The sequence below is a fragment of the Poecilia reticulata genome, chromosome 10, assembly GCF_904066995.2.
Source record: "Poecilia reticulata chromosome 10, P_reticulata-male-v2, whole genome shotgun sequence".
Classification (NCBI taxonomy): domain Eukaryota; kingdom Metazoa; phylum Chordata; class Actinopteri; order Cyprinodontiformes; family Poeciliidae; genus Poecilia; species Poecilia reticulata.
In genome coordinates, this window is record NC_088839.1 from 5,567,889 (window position 1) to 5,583,122 (window position 15,234).

A 15,234-nucleotide genomic window follows, 5' to 3' on the forward strand; every position below is an offset into this window, starting at 1 on the left:
GTGGATTGACTCCCTTATAACCAAATTTATATGACACTGATTGCAGTTTCAGAAGAGGAATGATGGAACATTTTGAACAAAGAAATGTTCACCAGACACAACATGAATTTTCTTCCATAGACATCTCAGTATCTATGCTTAAACCTAATAGAAAACCTGAAGGGTGAGCTGAGGATAGCAGTGCATGAGACCATCCAGGACCTTTGCTTGTTTTCCCACTTGATAGTCTGGTTGACTTGGATCCACTGGGGACCAGAGTTGTAACATTTGTTACATTTTCAGCTGCTGCAGTTCACGTTCACACTGCACAAACCAAACCCTCTCAAAAACCTGTTCCCCCTCCTCGCCTGTGGTGGCAGTGTACCAAGATCCACTGAATTATGAAACAACACAAAAAACCCTGAAGAAGACACTTAACGTAACTTCCTTATTCATTGGGTTTAAAAAGTGGAGTGGTGTCAGATTTTAGAGGCTATAGGATTCTCTTTAGTCTTTGGCAAATATCCCAAGCCATTTCTTCTGTCTTTTTGATTTGGTTTGTATTTACCCAGAATGCCCTGCGCTATAGTCCACTTCCTGCTTTTGAAGCATTCTTTGATTGTGCATTCACACCTCCCCCGAATGAATCAGAGCTCCTTTAATTCAATTAAATCAGATTACACCAAACATGGAGAAGCAGCATTCAGCTTCTATGCACCACAAATATGGAACAAACGCTCCAGAAAACTGATGAAACACTGAGTTACTTTAAATAAAGGCTAAAACACCCACCTGTTTGATTGTTAGTAACTGGAACATATGATCAACATATTTCATGTGCATTTGATTGGTAACTTTCGTAATAATTGGTTACTGTCATGTTGCTTTGTTGCTCAAATCTTCCATACAAATAAACTTGACTAAACATGGCTGATGTGAATGCATATGGGGGAATCTTTCTGCCTTAATTCAGGAGCAGACATTTATAGTCTGAAAGCAGGATTTCATGTCTTTCTTCTCAAAACGTATACGTAGTATACGTATACTTGTACTCAAAACTTCTCCCTGTGCTCAAACCTTGCCTGTGCTCAGAGCAAATTTCGGCATGCAAAACTCCCAGCTCATTTATGAAACATTCTCTGCTTGCTTTTGGAACAGAAATGCACAGTCACCTGGCAACCTCTCAGTCAATAGAATGAAAGTGTTGCACTGGGTGTGTTTGTTTCCTTCTAGCGGGTGTGCCCGTGTGGCTCCGTCTGTCCGTCCGTCCTACCCATTCAGTGATTTATTTCAGTATCGCTACTCATGTAGGAATAGTGATACTTCATAATAATATTACTCAAGTGAAAGTAAAAATACTCCACACATATAATACAATGCACAGAATGTTAGTACAAGCAGAGAATGTTTCGTAAGTGAGCTGAGAATTTTGCAAGCGGAGATTTGCTCTGAGCAGAGACAAGATTTGAGCATGAGGAGAAGTTTTGAGTACAAGCATTATAGATTTTGAGAAGAAAGACATGAAGTCCTGCTTTCAGACTGTAAATGTGTGCTCCTGAATTATGGCAGAAAATTCCCCCATAAATACACTCTTAGGCTGCGTTCACACTGCAGCCTGAAGTGACCTAATTCAGTTTTTTTTTTGACATAATGTGACCTGTATCTCATTTTTTCATGGCAGTCTGAACAACACAGGTTGATTTTTTTTCGAATGCGACCCAAGCCAAATGTAACCTAATGTCCAGGTCGCATTCATCTGACATCGACAAAGGTCACTATTCTGTGTCCTGATACTCGCAAATGGGAAGAAAAACAACAACCATGGAGAATATAATGAGGATTATCGTCTGCTCCGGTCAGACAACAACTTCAAACGTGTAAGCTTTGCTCCACTGTTAGCATCCATGTTTACTTCTCCATACACTGAGCACCACTTCTTCTTTATGGCAGTTGGCAGAACACTGAGTACGCTGACGTTATTGTGCCCTCTACTGCACACGCGGGACACTTTCAGAACTTTTGTCCGTTCACACTGCAGAACACATACAGGTCGCATATATTTGGAAGTGTGAATGGCTACAGCAAAAAAAGAAAATCCGATCTGACAAAAAAAATCGGAATTGGGTCACTTCAGGCTGCAGTGTGAACGCAGCCTTATTGTACTCAGATCAGGTACTTGATCAAATTTCCAGCATAAATTAATGCTACCAGTATCTATTTACTTTAGGGCTTTTGGACATGTAAGGTGTGGAGGTTCCTCCATCTTTTCCTCAGTGTTAGTATTTATTTAAATGTTTTCATATAATATATTTAGAATTTCACTTTTTCATTGGTGGTGGTTATTGCATTAGGTTGTTTACTAATTTGGGTGCACACATTTAGTTAAACACCTTATGTTTATTTAAGATCATTAATAATTTGTTTTGCTGAGTTTAAGGACTGGCTGGCAGAAGAGGGTTGGCTGAAAAGAAAACCAGGAAGTGGAACAGTCTATTAGGCTGCTGGAAGCAGTGGACTTGATGTGAAACAATCTGCCTCTCTCCACTAATAGCATAATTGCTAAAACCTTTTTTGGTATTAGGTTATTTTGGTTTTTATAGTTGTGTTAAAGTTAAAATGTTTTAGTTTAAATTAGTCATTTATGTTTATACATCATTTGTCTTCGTCTCCTTCCCTACCCCTCCTTGTTTGTGTAGGCTAGCCTGTTTGTATAAATTCCCCTGTGTGTTCACTGTTAGGTCAGTTTTTGGTGCGTCTTATGTTGCCTTAGTTGATTTCTTTTGGGCCCATTTTGTTATATTTTTTAGATTTGTTGTTGAACCTTTTTTTAAGATATTCTTTGGAAAAAATGAATAGAAACTATTTTTTTATATATGCCTTTGTCCTTTTGTTTTACTGGTCTGACCGTCACATAAGGGTTTCAATGAGGATAACTGTAAACAAACCAGGAGACTCTTTCCGAGTTTTTTTTTTTTACCATTTCTTGTCCACTCTCACTTCAAACCCGTCTGCACTCAGTGACAAAAGCCATCATTCAACCTGACACCAAACCTTTTTACCTCAAACTGCTCTGAATTCAACAAACACAAATGTGTTTTTTCTCTGCCCTCTGCTCTCTCTCTCTTTCTCTCTCACACACAAACACTTGCATAATCGTGTACAACCATATTAATGAAATGCACAACTCCCCTTCCTGCAGCGGACATTAGAAAAACCCACATGGAATGAGCTCACACACACGCGCAGCTACGTATGCGTGCCCAGACACACACACTTGCGGTGCAATCAGTATGACTAAACAGCCTGTGTGTAGCGGTGAAGGCTCAATCAATCATCCCTGAAGTTGGGAGCAGGTAGGGAGGCCCTAATGGCCGTTGTGGATCTCTGTGCACAGGTGTGTGTTGCATTGTGTGCCCTGTGTGTGTGCGTGCACGTGTGTGTGTGAGTGTGTGTAGGCAGGTAGTTACTAGTGTATGCTAGTGACAAAGAGCAGGGAAGAAAGGATTACTCATAGCCTGGAACTGTAGAGGTGGAGGTGAGGGGACATGTTGGGGAAGAAAAAAAGTTATCCACTTACAACCACCCTCCCTCTAAATTGACCCTATGGACTTTTTATTCCCTCTTTGCTTTTCGGTCATGTTCCAAAAGGTAAACAGAGCTTCAGACTGAGTTAAAAGGTCATTGTGAAGACGAAGATGGTAGCTGTGTTTCCATCAGACGTGCACAAATCTTTGTTGACAAAATTTGTTGTGTTGGTGTCACGTACAAATCCTGTTACAGTACTTTTCACTCTGGTGCTGCCCACTAATGTGGTTACTCAATGGTAATGGAAAAGCACCCAATCCATGTAGAGTTGAGCCAAGTTAAGTCACGCTTCAAGGAAAAGGGCCAAAAAACGGTATCCTCAGGTCCAAACCTGAACACAGTTACTCAATAAAATTTAAAAATTAAAGTTAAGCTTATTTTCCTTCATTACAACCAGGAATCTAAACTACTCCCTGTGAATCAACCGGAGAAATACTCAGGACAAGGAACAGGAAGGGGCTGAAGGTCGAGAGAACGGAAACGGAAAGCATGGAAATTAATTTAATTCCCCGCTCGGTTATATTAATGTCTCTACAGTCATCTTTATTTCAGTTTATCATTATCTTTTTCCATTCCTGTTCCAGCTCTCTGGCACAGAGAAGGCAATTACATTTCATGTGGGTATAAATATACATTTCAAAGACCTTTTAGCGAGTGGGTTCAGATGAAGTAGGTTATTGAAGCACTCCTCTCCTGAAGAAGACGCGAGCAATTACGGCACTGGGAGACTAAATGTCTTCAAGGAGAACTTTTTTTTTTATTGAATATTTGTTGTCATGGCATACCTGTTGCTCGCAGGAGAGAAGCTTCTCTGCTGGTTGCCCCTGCTGTTTGCAAATATTGCCTTCCGTCTTCCACTGAGCAAGTTAATCATTGCTTTCCATGCAATTTTAACAAAATTAATCTGAAGGTTAAATGCCACGCAAAGCGCTGCACTGGAGCATAGTTGACACAAAATTGTCTCTTTAGTCTCCCAATCGGCTCGTTTTTATACGACAGCCTCAAAGGTTTGGCTGAGGAAGACAAAAGCGGGCAGAAGCGGCTGGTGTCCGGCGGAACAGCAGCCAGACACCAGTTGAGTAGTAATTGTGCACAGTTGGACGCTTGGTGCTGGGGAAAGCTGATTGTTTCAGGGCTAACAGCGGAGCGCCCAGAAATGTTGGGTAAACATCGTCTGTACCCTGGAGAGAGGTCCGCAGAGATTTGGCCCGGTGATACCATAACGGTAGAGAGCCAAGCCACAGGGTGGGAATTAGAGCTGCTGTGATCAGATTAAACCGGAGAAGGTGGAAGCTGGCTTTTTTTTTTCTGAATAAGTTACCACGGCAGCAACTCGGTGGGTTAAATGTGAAGCAGAATTAAGCTTTTTGAGTAAATAAAAACATCTTTGAGATGTTTTTGTGGACTTTGTTTTTTTTTTCCTTTGCTGGTTGAGAGTCTTGCCATCATGTCCTTCCACACACTACAGCTTTTTCTCATGCATTATTCATGCTTGCCGGTTGGTTGAAAAAAATAAGACTGTTAAATTATATAACCTGTTTTTAGGTTTCAGTTACATGCAAACCCCCCCTCCCCCCCACAAAAAAAAAGCAAGTTTCCAGTTTATTTGGGGGTGCAGTGTTTTTTTAGACCAGTTTTGTTAGAAGGCATTGAGCAACTCCGAAGTAACAGATGGAACTCAGCCAATTACGTCTAGAGTTTAGGGGAAGTGCAGGCAAATTCAAAGTAATGTGTTTCACTTCTGATTTTATTGTTGCTCCGTGTTTGAGAAAATTCCCACACATGCAAAAGCCAGCCTCGATTCTGGACGTATTTAGCTGGTGAAAGGAAAGTGAGTGAATGAATTAAAATGAATAGCTGTGATGTCATGTCAGCAATTCACATGTACAACTCTGGCTTAAAGAGGAAGATGAAAGGAACACGGCTATTGTCTGGATAGTATTCGTGACACACATCTTTGTCTGCTCTGTTCAGCTGAATGTGAAGTGCCCATCCATCACGACGACATAATATCAGAGAGATGGTTGTTGAAGGAGCAGCCGTCTTCAGAAAGGTTTCCTCCTAAAAGCTGACCTACTCTTCTTTGTGTTGAGCTGCACTCAAAGCTGCATTGCAAATAATTGTTCTAGCTAGCAATGATACCGCAGCACCTTCAATAGAAAGGAATCACCTTCACATGGTACAAAATGTGTCTGGGTTTGCGCACCTACTTGTTGGTTCTTTCACTGATACGTTCCATTAGGTTGCTGTGGAGACGAGCTTTGAACCTCTTTCGATGAGTCTTTGTGCCTGTTTATAAACGTTGTAAGGAATAATTATTTCTTTAAATGAGGCTGTTTTCACACCTGATAGTCAGGTAGATTTGGTTCGATTGGAACCAGAGTTTGCTTTCACACTACACTGTGTCAAATGATCCAAAAACCTGTTCCCCTCCTCACCTGTGGTGGCGCTGTATGAAGAACCACTGAAGGAAACAACACAACAAATATCCGAAGAAGACACAGAGAGCAACTTCCTTCTTCACCAAATGTTAACAAAAATGGAGTGACGTTAGATTTTATTGGTTGTGTGACTTCTCTTTGTCTTTAGCAAAGGACTACGACCCATTCGTCTCACAAGCGCTAGACTCATGTGTCTGTTTTAGCTGTATTTTCCCAGAATGCCTTGTGCTGTAGTCCACTTCCTGCTTTTGAAGTAGTCTCCGGTCTTGTTGACGTTCGCATATACATTCGAACGCTCCAGGGTTCACTTAAAACAACCAAGACCTAGGTTTGTAGGCAGGCCAGAGTTGCAGTTTGGCCATTCTGCATAGTCAGAGTTTGACACATTCACACCTCCCCAAACAAACTGGACTTTTGAGACAAACTAATTTGAGTTCAGTTAAAGCGGACAAATGGGGATGGTGTCAACGCACCCTAAATGGAAAGTCAGAACGTCTTATGTCTCACCACAGAAATTCTGTGAGCTTTTGTCCTAAATCTGGTGGCCGGTGAGTCTCATTGACTGTCATTCTCAATGCAATATGAAAATCTCAAGCTGCATTGCTGGCAAAAGGCCATCATACATTTGGATCTCTGAAATGTGGCAAATCAATAGACCTGCATCAGTTGGAACCCTTAACAAACATTGGGCCTCTCAGAATCTGATCCATCAGTAATGTCAACATTTCTACTGAAAGTATCCAAGGCTAAAGACCAAAAATCTTTTTATCTCACGCCAAACAGGATAATTGAGTCTTGGAGTGTTGATCACAAGCCAGTTGTTTAGTAAAAAAAAAAATACAAGCACACCAATTCACTTCTGAAGCCACCAAAGTTCATTGAACAATCACCTCATATCCTTTCTACTTTGATGTATAAGAGTTCTGTCTTAGATATCTTTTTCTTTCCTGAATACATAAAATCATTCTGTAAAAAAACTGTACTTTATATTCATGTAGGTTCACTTTGTCTAATATTACATTTGTTTGCTCACTTATCATCTGTTTTCATTTTCTAGATCAAACACTTTTTCACAGTACTATTATCTTGCCATGCCACTATTCCAACAACCTGCTGATTGGCAAGCTGTGGTTAATGGAAACGTCATGCTGTGGTTTTGGAGCTATTAGGCTGCAAATAAAATGACTTCATTTAATTGATGGTGAAGTGTGTTAGCCCTCTGATTGGCTCTGGACCTTCATATTGAGGTTTAAGTCTCAGATGAAGGATGTACTCTTGGCTCTGCGTTGTACAACAGCCACGCTGGGATGATTTACTGCATAAAGGCCTCTCTTGCTTCAGTGCCAGCCACTAACAGCAGTGACAGAAACTACAGTCTGAAAATGAGTGGAAGCGCCACACTACTAATCACGAGTAAGTCTAATAACATCTAAATAATGGCTGAGAATCAAACAGGCCACGGCCTGGCTGTATGTTACGCCGCTCTGCACAAATCGTGTCGTTTCAATTGACCAAATTGTTTGTTTCTGTTGAACTGAAAGCCAGTGTAATGCAGGAAAACAAATCTGATGCCAACTTCCTATTCCTCCCAAATATATGTGTCCATGTTGTCTGTATTCAAGCCAAAGTAATGGCCAATTTTTACTTTTACTTCTTCCTGTTTGCAACGGAGCATTTCTTTATTTTGACAGACTACAGAGGAGAAGTGAAAAATGAAAAATATTGGCTTGTGCATCAACTCACGAAGCACAGGACAAAAAAATAATGATTTTCTGCCGTGTGGTATGATATCCAGCACATCATTAAAATTTCTGAGTTAGTGCAAATCAGATTTAATTCTGGCCGTGTTTTAAGACTGCTACACAATAAATATTACAGGCTGATGGGTGGTGGAAAGACAGTTCCTCGCCTCCTGTTTCAAGGTTTAAAAAGCCTTGAAACAAGTTCATTTTTTATTGGAAATGGTAATCTATTCCATTCTATGGCAGTAGCAAAATCTCACACTGGAAAGTGTAAGTAAAAGATTCAACATTTATTCATTTTATGCTTGGCATAATCCCTTCATTTTTAATCTGATGTCCTTGACCTGAATTTTCTACTTCTCACCTTCTAGACACGTCAATAAACAGACTTTTTTTCTTTTTTGCTGATTTTTTTTAAAGAATGGCATCTGACCTTTGCGTTCTCTAAAACTGAAAGCATTGCATTAGCTAGCTAGCATTGCCATCTAGCCTGTTACATGCTTACTGCAAGCTAAACTAAAACATTTACTTACTTGAATGTACAAATTATCATAAAAACAAAGAGATAATTATTATATTTGTCATAATCCATACTTGCAGACAAATCTCGTCCAAATTAACAGCGCCTTAAGGCTAATATAAGGTAAGCTTATGAACACTTCAGCATGGTGTTCAGCCATTTTGGAATTTTCTGTTTTCTTGTCACAAAACAATCACCAGAGGGAGTGCTGGGGGCAATTCCAAAAAGCTATTAATTCAGTGCAACTTACTCTGTGCCCTGCAACAGACTGGCGACCTGTCCAGGGTGACCCCGCCTCTCGCCTGGAACGTTAGCTGGAGATAGGCACCAGCAAACCCTCCTGACCCCATTAGGGACAAGGGTGTACAGAAAATGGATGGATGGAACTTACTCTGTAACATTTACCATGGTGGAGCATACAGAGAAATGGTTTTTGACCACTTATTTTTGCACAAAGCTCATCCCACAGGTATTCCAATGCAGGAGCTCCTAAACTTTTAAGACCACAGTCTCAAAATTAACATCGCAAGAAACTTGCAATGCCGACGAAGTGACATTAGATTGAGCACCCAAAAATTTTCCACCATTATTGTGCATTAGTTTCTTGCCAAAATGTCATCTGAACAGAGCTGTTTTGTTAAATGAGCTCTAAGGAACCTTGAGTGAAATTTATACAGATTGCTGCATTTGTCCACAGACAGCTGCTCTGTGCCCTCTGCTGCCAGAGAAAACAAAGAGCCATTCGAAAGCAAAAGAACAGAATCTCTGCCATATAATTTTAATCTATCAGCTACCAATAAAAGGGTATCAATTTGCTATAGTAACAGTTATTAAAATTATATTTGTTCATTGTTTGACAGCTTCTTTATCACTGGAGGAGGAGAATAGGAATGAATATCTGTGTTGTTGTAGTACTTTTGAGAACCAGCTGCAGCTCAACTTGGCAGATTTTTATTTTTTACAACTCATCATTGTTTAGCGTAAGTTAAGGTTTTTCCACTTGCCTATAGAAAACAAGAGAGACAGATGAGTACTTGGCTTCTGGATACTGACTGGGAAGCTTTTGTTTCGGCTATCACCAAGGGCATACCACTGTAATCACCTCTGCCCATATGGTGTTTGCTGCCATTGAAGAAGTGGTGATAGGAAGGCTCTCACTCAGACCAACACCAACCCATGGAAGGAACTGGCACAAAGCTTTCAGAGAAAATGCTGGAGAATGAAGTGGGAACCAAAGCTATGAGGAAATCAGTTCTATAGTTACAACAAAACGCCTTCGAAAAGCCTCTTGGAGTTTGTGTGTTATGACTAGACGTTCTGTGTTCTATTAGACAAATTTTCCAAATCCAAACATGCACATTTTATCTTTTAAGAGAGAAACTGACAGTGGAATATCTCTACGGTGGACCTATTAGTTCACCTTTAAGTCCTTGAACACTACCTTGGTAGAAAAAGTTCAGATTTTCCAACTCCAGTGTTGGATTACCAAGGTAACTTGGTAAAGCAAAACTGCACAATAACATTAATGCTGCGATCAGACCACTTCACACGTCAAAAGTGCGTCCTACTCTTCAAGCTTATGCACTTTGGAGTCAGATGCTTAATAATAAATGTCAGGACACATGTTGGGAGGAGCATCTAGACCAGGGGTGGCCAATCCTGGTCCTCGAGGGCTGGTGTATTGCAACTCTTAGACGTCTCCCTGGTCCAACACACTTGAATCCAACAGCTAAATCACCTCCGAACTGCAGTCAGGTTCTCCAGAGTCCTGCTAACGACCTCATTATTTGACTCAGGTGTGTTGAAATTGAGACACATCTAAACATTGCAGGAGTCCGGCCCTCGAGGCCTGGAGTTGCCCACCCCTGGTCTAGAGTTTTGTTTCTCCCATTCTCTTTGCACAATGGCAGGTGAAATATTGAGAGAGTCTCTTGGCTTTATCTGCTAAAAGCAGAAGAATGTTGTTGTTGGACGCCTCTGCGCCATGTTTGAATTCACCAGATAACTCAGAGGTGCTTTGAGTTTGAGTTTTACAAACTAGCTGTCTAGTGACATGGGTCGCTTTCAGCGCTATTCCTGTCTGACCCGAGCCCAGTTTGGCAAAATGCTGAACCGGATCGGTGCCAGCATCTCCTGGCAGGACACCAACTACAGGCCACTATATCAGATAGTGGAGTCTCTCTGACTGGTTGACGCTCTACATTGAGCAGAAAAAGTTCAGATTTTCCAACTGCAGTGTTGGATAAACTTGATGCCCATAGAATGCTCAAAATGCTTTAAACGTGAGACTTCTTGATGTGCCCAAGACACTAAAATCATATTCGATCTGAATGTAGCACCTCTAGATCATCTAGATGTTAGTGATGAAAAGTAAGGCAAAACTGGAAGAAAAGACGGTAAATACCTGATTAAGGTTAGCCTTCTATCAGGGCAACGACCCTAAAGGTTCCCACTTGTTTTTTTCAACGCCAAACAGTCATTGCGAGGTCATGTGGCTTTGGGACATTTGTGTTCACACATGAATTTCATTCACAAGCAGACCACCTGGGGACACCCCTCTGATTCAGTAGACGATACTCCTTTACTGTCCAGGTTGACAGTCTGATTATTATAACAGCTATTTAGTGAAGAAAAATAAAAATTCACATTATTACTCACTGTGTCAGATAGATGTAGTCATGTTCCCTGCAGATAAAAAAGACATAGTGGAAGTGGACTAGTTAAAGCAAATATCAACATTCCCGTTCAGGTGCATTTCTGCATGAAACATGGTAACAAACTTCTGAGCAATCACACAACAGTTTGTTCAGAGCTCTGACATGACTTTGATTGTACAGCCTAACAATCCTGCCACGTTCATGGCAGATCGCCTTTTGCCTTTGGCATCAAGAGGTGTCTATGTGTTGTTGTCTGAATCTAGCCTTAAACCTTTGACTAGGACTAGGTGAGAAGCACCCTGTTTGAATCCTTTTACATTTTTATTACTCTTTTTCTTTTTGCAAGTTGAGTTTCTTCTTACAGCCTTGTTATGATTTACTTACAATCTTTGAGAAAATATGCGCTTAATCCCAGGCCTTTAGTGCCTTTGCCGGTGGTTGAAGCAAAGCACAGATGACATTAGTAACATACTACCAGCATATTCTGTTGATTGGAACATGTTCGTAATCCATATTGTGTGAGATATTGCCGATCGGGGAATTAATCAGAGCAATATCAAAAAATGAAGATGAAGTAACAACAGGGGTCAGAATGAACTTCCTCCCAGCATCCCAAAGCTGATAAAAATAATGACATGAAAAAAGAAATATTAGGAAATTACTAAATAGCGTTTGGGAAAACCTGAAGATGATTAGACTGTGTGCTCCACAGATCATACAAATGAGAAACTTCATACAAATGAGAAACTCATCAGACAGTCATAACAAGATACTTGGAAATTTATTCTTTTTCTTATTGCCAATCAAGCTGGTAGAACGTCTTTATCGCTTTTCCCACAACTTCATCAGAACTTAATTCACGTTTTTCTAAACACAGGATGTTGGGTAAAAAAAACTGTGAAGTAAAAGTGTGAAGAATGTGAGAAGGAGAGTGCTCGTTGCTCCTAAATGCAGTGTACACCCAACGCATCCAGCCATCTGCTATGGTAACGCAGCCTTCTTGATTAGCAAAATGTGTGGTTGACATGTTGCAAATGAGGCTCTACTCAGAACCAAAACATTAACCTGTTCAGCATGTCAACACAATGATCAAACAGATGCTGAAAAGTTCTCCTCACTTGTGTTTTTCTGAACAATTGGCTAACTAAACGATGTGGACAGATTTTCTAAAATTTTTGCTCCAGGATATTCTACTGGTCCTATTCTGATCTACATAGACAAAATTAAACCTGTTAATTGGTGACTTTTACGGCAGCTGTAATGTTGAATTCTGGACTTTGGAATGAAACACACCTCAGTTAGAGCTGAACTAAAGCAGGAAACAGTTTGTGACTGTTGCTCCCTGGAGAGAGATTTCCCTTCAGAACAAACTAACAGCTTCTCTCTGACTGAGTCCATCTGAAGGAAATAAAACGGGAATACTCCAACACTGCAGCTTCAAGCTGCTCACACTCCTCACACTGAAGGTGAGTTGGACCTAGAACGCCACTCAAAATCATTTTGAGTGAAGTGGAGCCAATGACTGACTGGAGCTTCTGTGTTTTCAGCTTCATTCAGAGACTAAATGGCTTCCAGATCAGAGAAGGATCTCTGCTGCCCGGTCTGTCGCGATGTCTTTAAGGTTCCGGTTGTTCTGTCATGTAGCCACAGCTTCTGTAAGGAGTGTCTGATGACCTGGTGGAGAGAGAATCTAGCAAGAGAGTGTCCAGTTTGTAAGAGGAGATCTTCAATGGATGATCCACCGTTTTTAGAATCGGCTCAGAGAGTTTCAGAGGTTCTCTGCAGTCTCCACTCTGAGAAACTCAAACTCTTCTGTCTGGACCATCAGGAGCCAGTATGTGTTGTCTGCAAAGATTCAGAAAAACACACCAAGCACAGATTCATATCCATCGATGAAGCTGCTCAGCAACACAAGAAGAACCTTGAAGAAGTTCTGCAGCCTTTGAAGGAGAACCTGACTGCCAGGAAGAAAGTTCAAGAGGAGTTTGATTGGACCGCAGAGCACCTGCAGGTCCAGAGCCAAAACACAGAGAAGCAGATTAAGGAGCAGTTCAGGAAGCTTCATCAGTTTCTAGCAGAGGAAGAAGAGGCCAGGCTGGCTGCACTGAGGGAGGAAGAGGAGCAGAAGTGGGGAGTGATAAAGGAGAAGATGGAGGCTCTGAGCAGAGCGATAGCAACTCTGTCAGACACAGTCAGAGCCGTGGAGGAGGAGCTGAGAACTGAAGACGTCTCCTTCCTGACCAACTACAAAGCTGCAGTGGAAAGAGTCCAGCGCTGCCCCCTGCTGGAGGATCCACAGCTGCCCTCAGGATTTCTTATAGACCAGGCCAAACATCTGGGCAACCTGGCCTTCAACATCTGGAGCAACATGAAGGACAAAGTGTCCTACACGCCTCTCATCCTGGACCCAAACACTGCTGATTCTCGACTGATCCTATCTGAAGATCTGACCAGTGTGACTTTTGGAGAGAATCAGCTGTTTCCTGATAATCCAGAGAGGTTCAACACCTTGTGCGCTGTCCTAAGTTCTGAGGGCTTTAGCTCAGGGAAGCACAGCTGGGATGTTGATGTTAGCGGCAGTGAATTTTGGGAGCTTGGGGTGTTAGCAGAGTCTGCCCAGAGGAAGGGAAAAATGGAGTCTGGATTTCTGGTTCTATGCTTCTATGAAAGACAATATTCAGCGGAGTCTGCAACAGCTCCTCCTAGAGAACTCTACATTCAGAAGATGTTCCAGAGGATCAGAGTGAATCTGGATTGGGACAGAGGAAAACTGATGTTTTCTGATCTGGATACTAACACACACATACACACCTTCATACACACCTTCACGGACAAAATGTTTCCATACATCAACACGGTAGACAAAGTAAAAATCCTACCAATGAAGATCTCAGTGATCAAATAGCAGGTCTGATGTTCTCAGCATGAAGAACACAAAGTCCACACTTTATTAATCAGTGTTTCTGGTATGCCCATGAATGTGAAGCATAATGACATCTATTAATGATAAGAAGATCATGTACAACAAAGAAGGTTTTCTTGGCCCACTGGAGATTAATTTTGGGATGCTGGAAAAAAAACTATTGTGTGGAAGTTAAGCACACAATTTTTTTTTTTGCACAATATTTCCTTACTTTCCTGAAGAATTACAGATTTTTCAATAATTTATTAATTTGGGTCATAATTGTATAAAATCGAGGTTCACTTTTTTATTGAAAAAGAGTTGAGTTTATTGAAATCATAAATCAGTCCAGCTGTTTAACAGTTAGACTGACCATCTGGAATGAATTTTAGTGATATCTTAATGAATTACAAATTTTTAAGACATTTCTAAAAATTTAAGTCAATGTTAGAAAGTATAGCAGTTAACACTTTCATTAAAAAACCATTAGACGTAGGAAGATGGTACACGGTTCAAAGTTTTCCTTTAGTTTCCTCAGACATCTTGAAATGTTGTTTGGCATTTTTACTGTAAATGCCAAACAACATAAATATGTATTATAATGTATTTATAATGAATTTGTATAATATGGTTATACTGCCATTATTTTTTTTTTTGAAGAAGCCGATAATTTTTGTGTTAAAACAGAGAGACTTGGAAAAAAGTTATTTCTGATATAGACAGTCATGGAATATTTTGAGCTATAGATGTTATTCATTTTTGAGTCCACATTGGAAAAACTTTGAATTTATGGCTAACAATATTGTTTATGCTAAAAGCCTTTGATAGCCCATTTCAGTCACTGGAATGGCCCTTTATTGTTAGAAATATAGATATGGTAGTCTGGAAATATTTTTTTAATTCATGATTATTTTTTTATAAATGATTTTTTTGGAAACGTGATGCAGAACCACCAGTAGGCAAAATGCACTGTAATGGTAGTCCCCAGTCTCAGTTGAAGTGTGAAAAGATCCAGCAAGGCTAACTTAATGTGACATGGGATAGGATGCGCAAGGAATTGTGGGGCTGGGAGTAGAGCTACATTAAGCTAAATCCATTATAGTGACTAACAATGGCTAACAATATTGTCTAAAGACTGGCGGGATGTTGGGAGCAGAGTGTGCGGAGAGGGGCGGGGCAAGGAACCCACTGATGACTGCTTGCAGTTCTAGTCATGTTCTGACAGAAGAGGTTTGGAAAAATATGTTATTTCTTTTTACCCTGACTATAAATGACACCATTCCTGTGAGATGTTCACAAGCAGCTGCCGGTGGGCAGAATCTGAACTAGTCACAAGTGGCTGACTTGCTGCACCGTGCTCTCCACAAGAAGACCATCTTACTTGCTCAAGTGTGCCACCTAATTGAAC

At 40.7% G+C, this 15,234-nt stretch overlaps 1 protein-coding gene across 1 annotated transcript; it reads left to right on the plus strand.

Moving 5' to 3' along the window:
* The first annotated feature begins 12,396 nt into the window (after positions 1 to 12,396).
* LOC103471093 (nuclear factor 7, brain-like) lies at positions 12,397 to 13,959 on the plus strand. Its single transcript, XM_081611370.1, has one exon. It carries the CDS (start codon positions 12,489 to 12,491, stop codon positions 13,827 to 13,829), a length of 1,341 nt encoding a protein of 446 aa, XP_081467496.1. The 5' UTR covers positions 12,397 to 12,488; the 3' UTR covers positions 13,830 to 13,959.
* The last annotated feature ends 1,275 nt before the right edge of the window (positions 13,960 to 15,234 follow it).

Bases quoted from the DNA above. Each gene is read 5' to 3' on its own strand.
- LOC103471093 (XM_081611370.1), top strand. From the start codon at position 12,489: ATGGCTTCCAGATCAGAGAAGGATCTCTGCTGCCCGGTCTGTCGCGAT.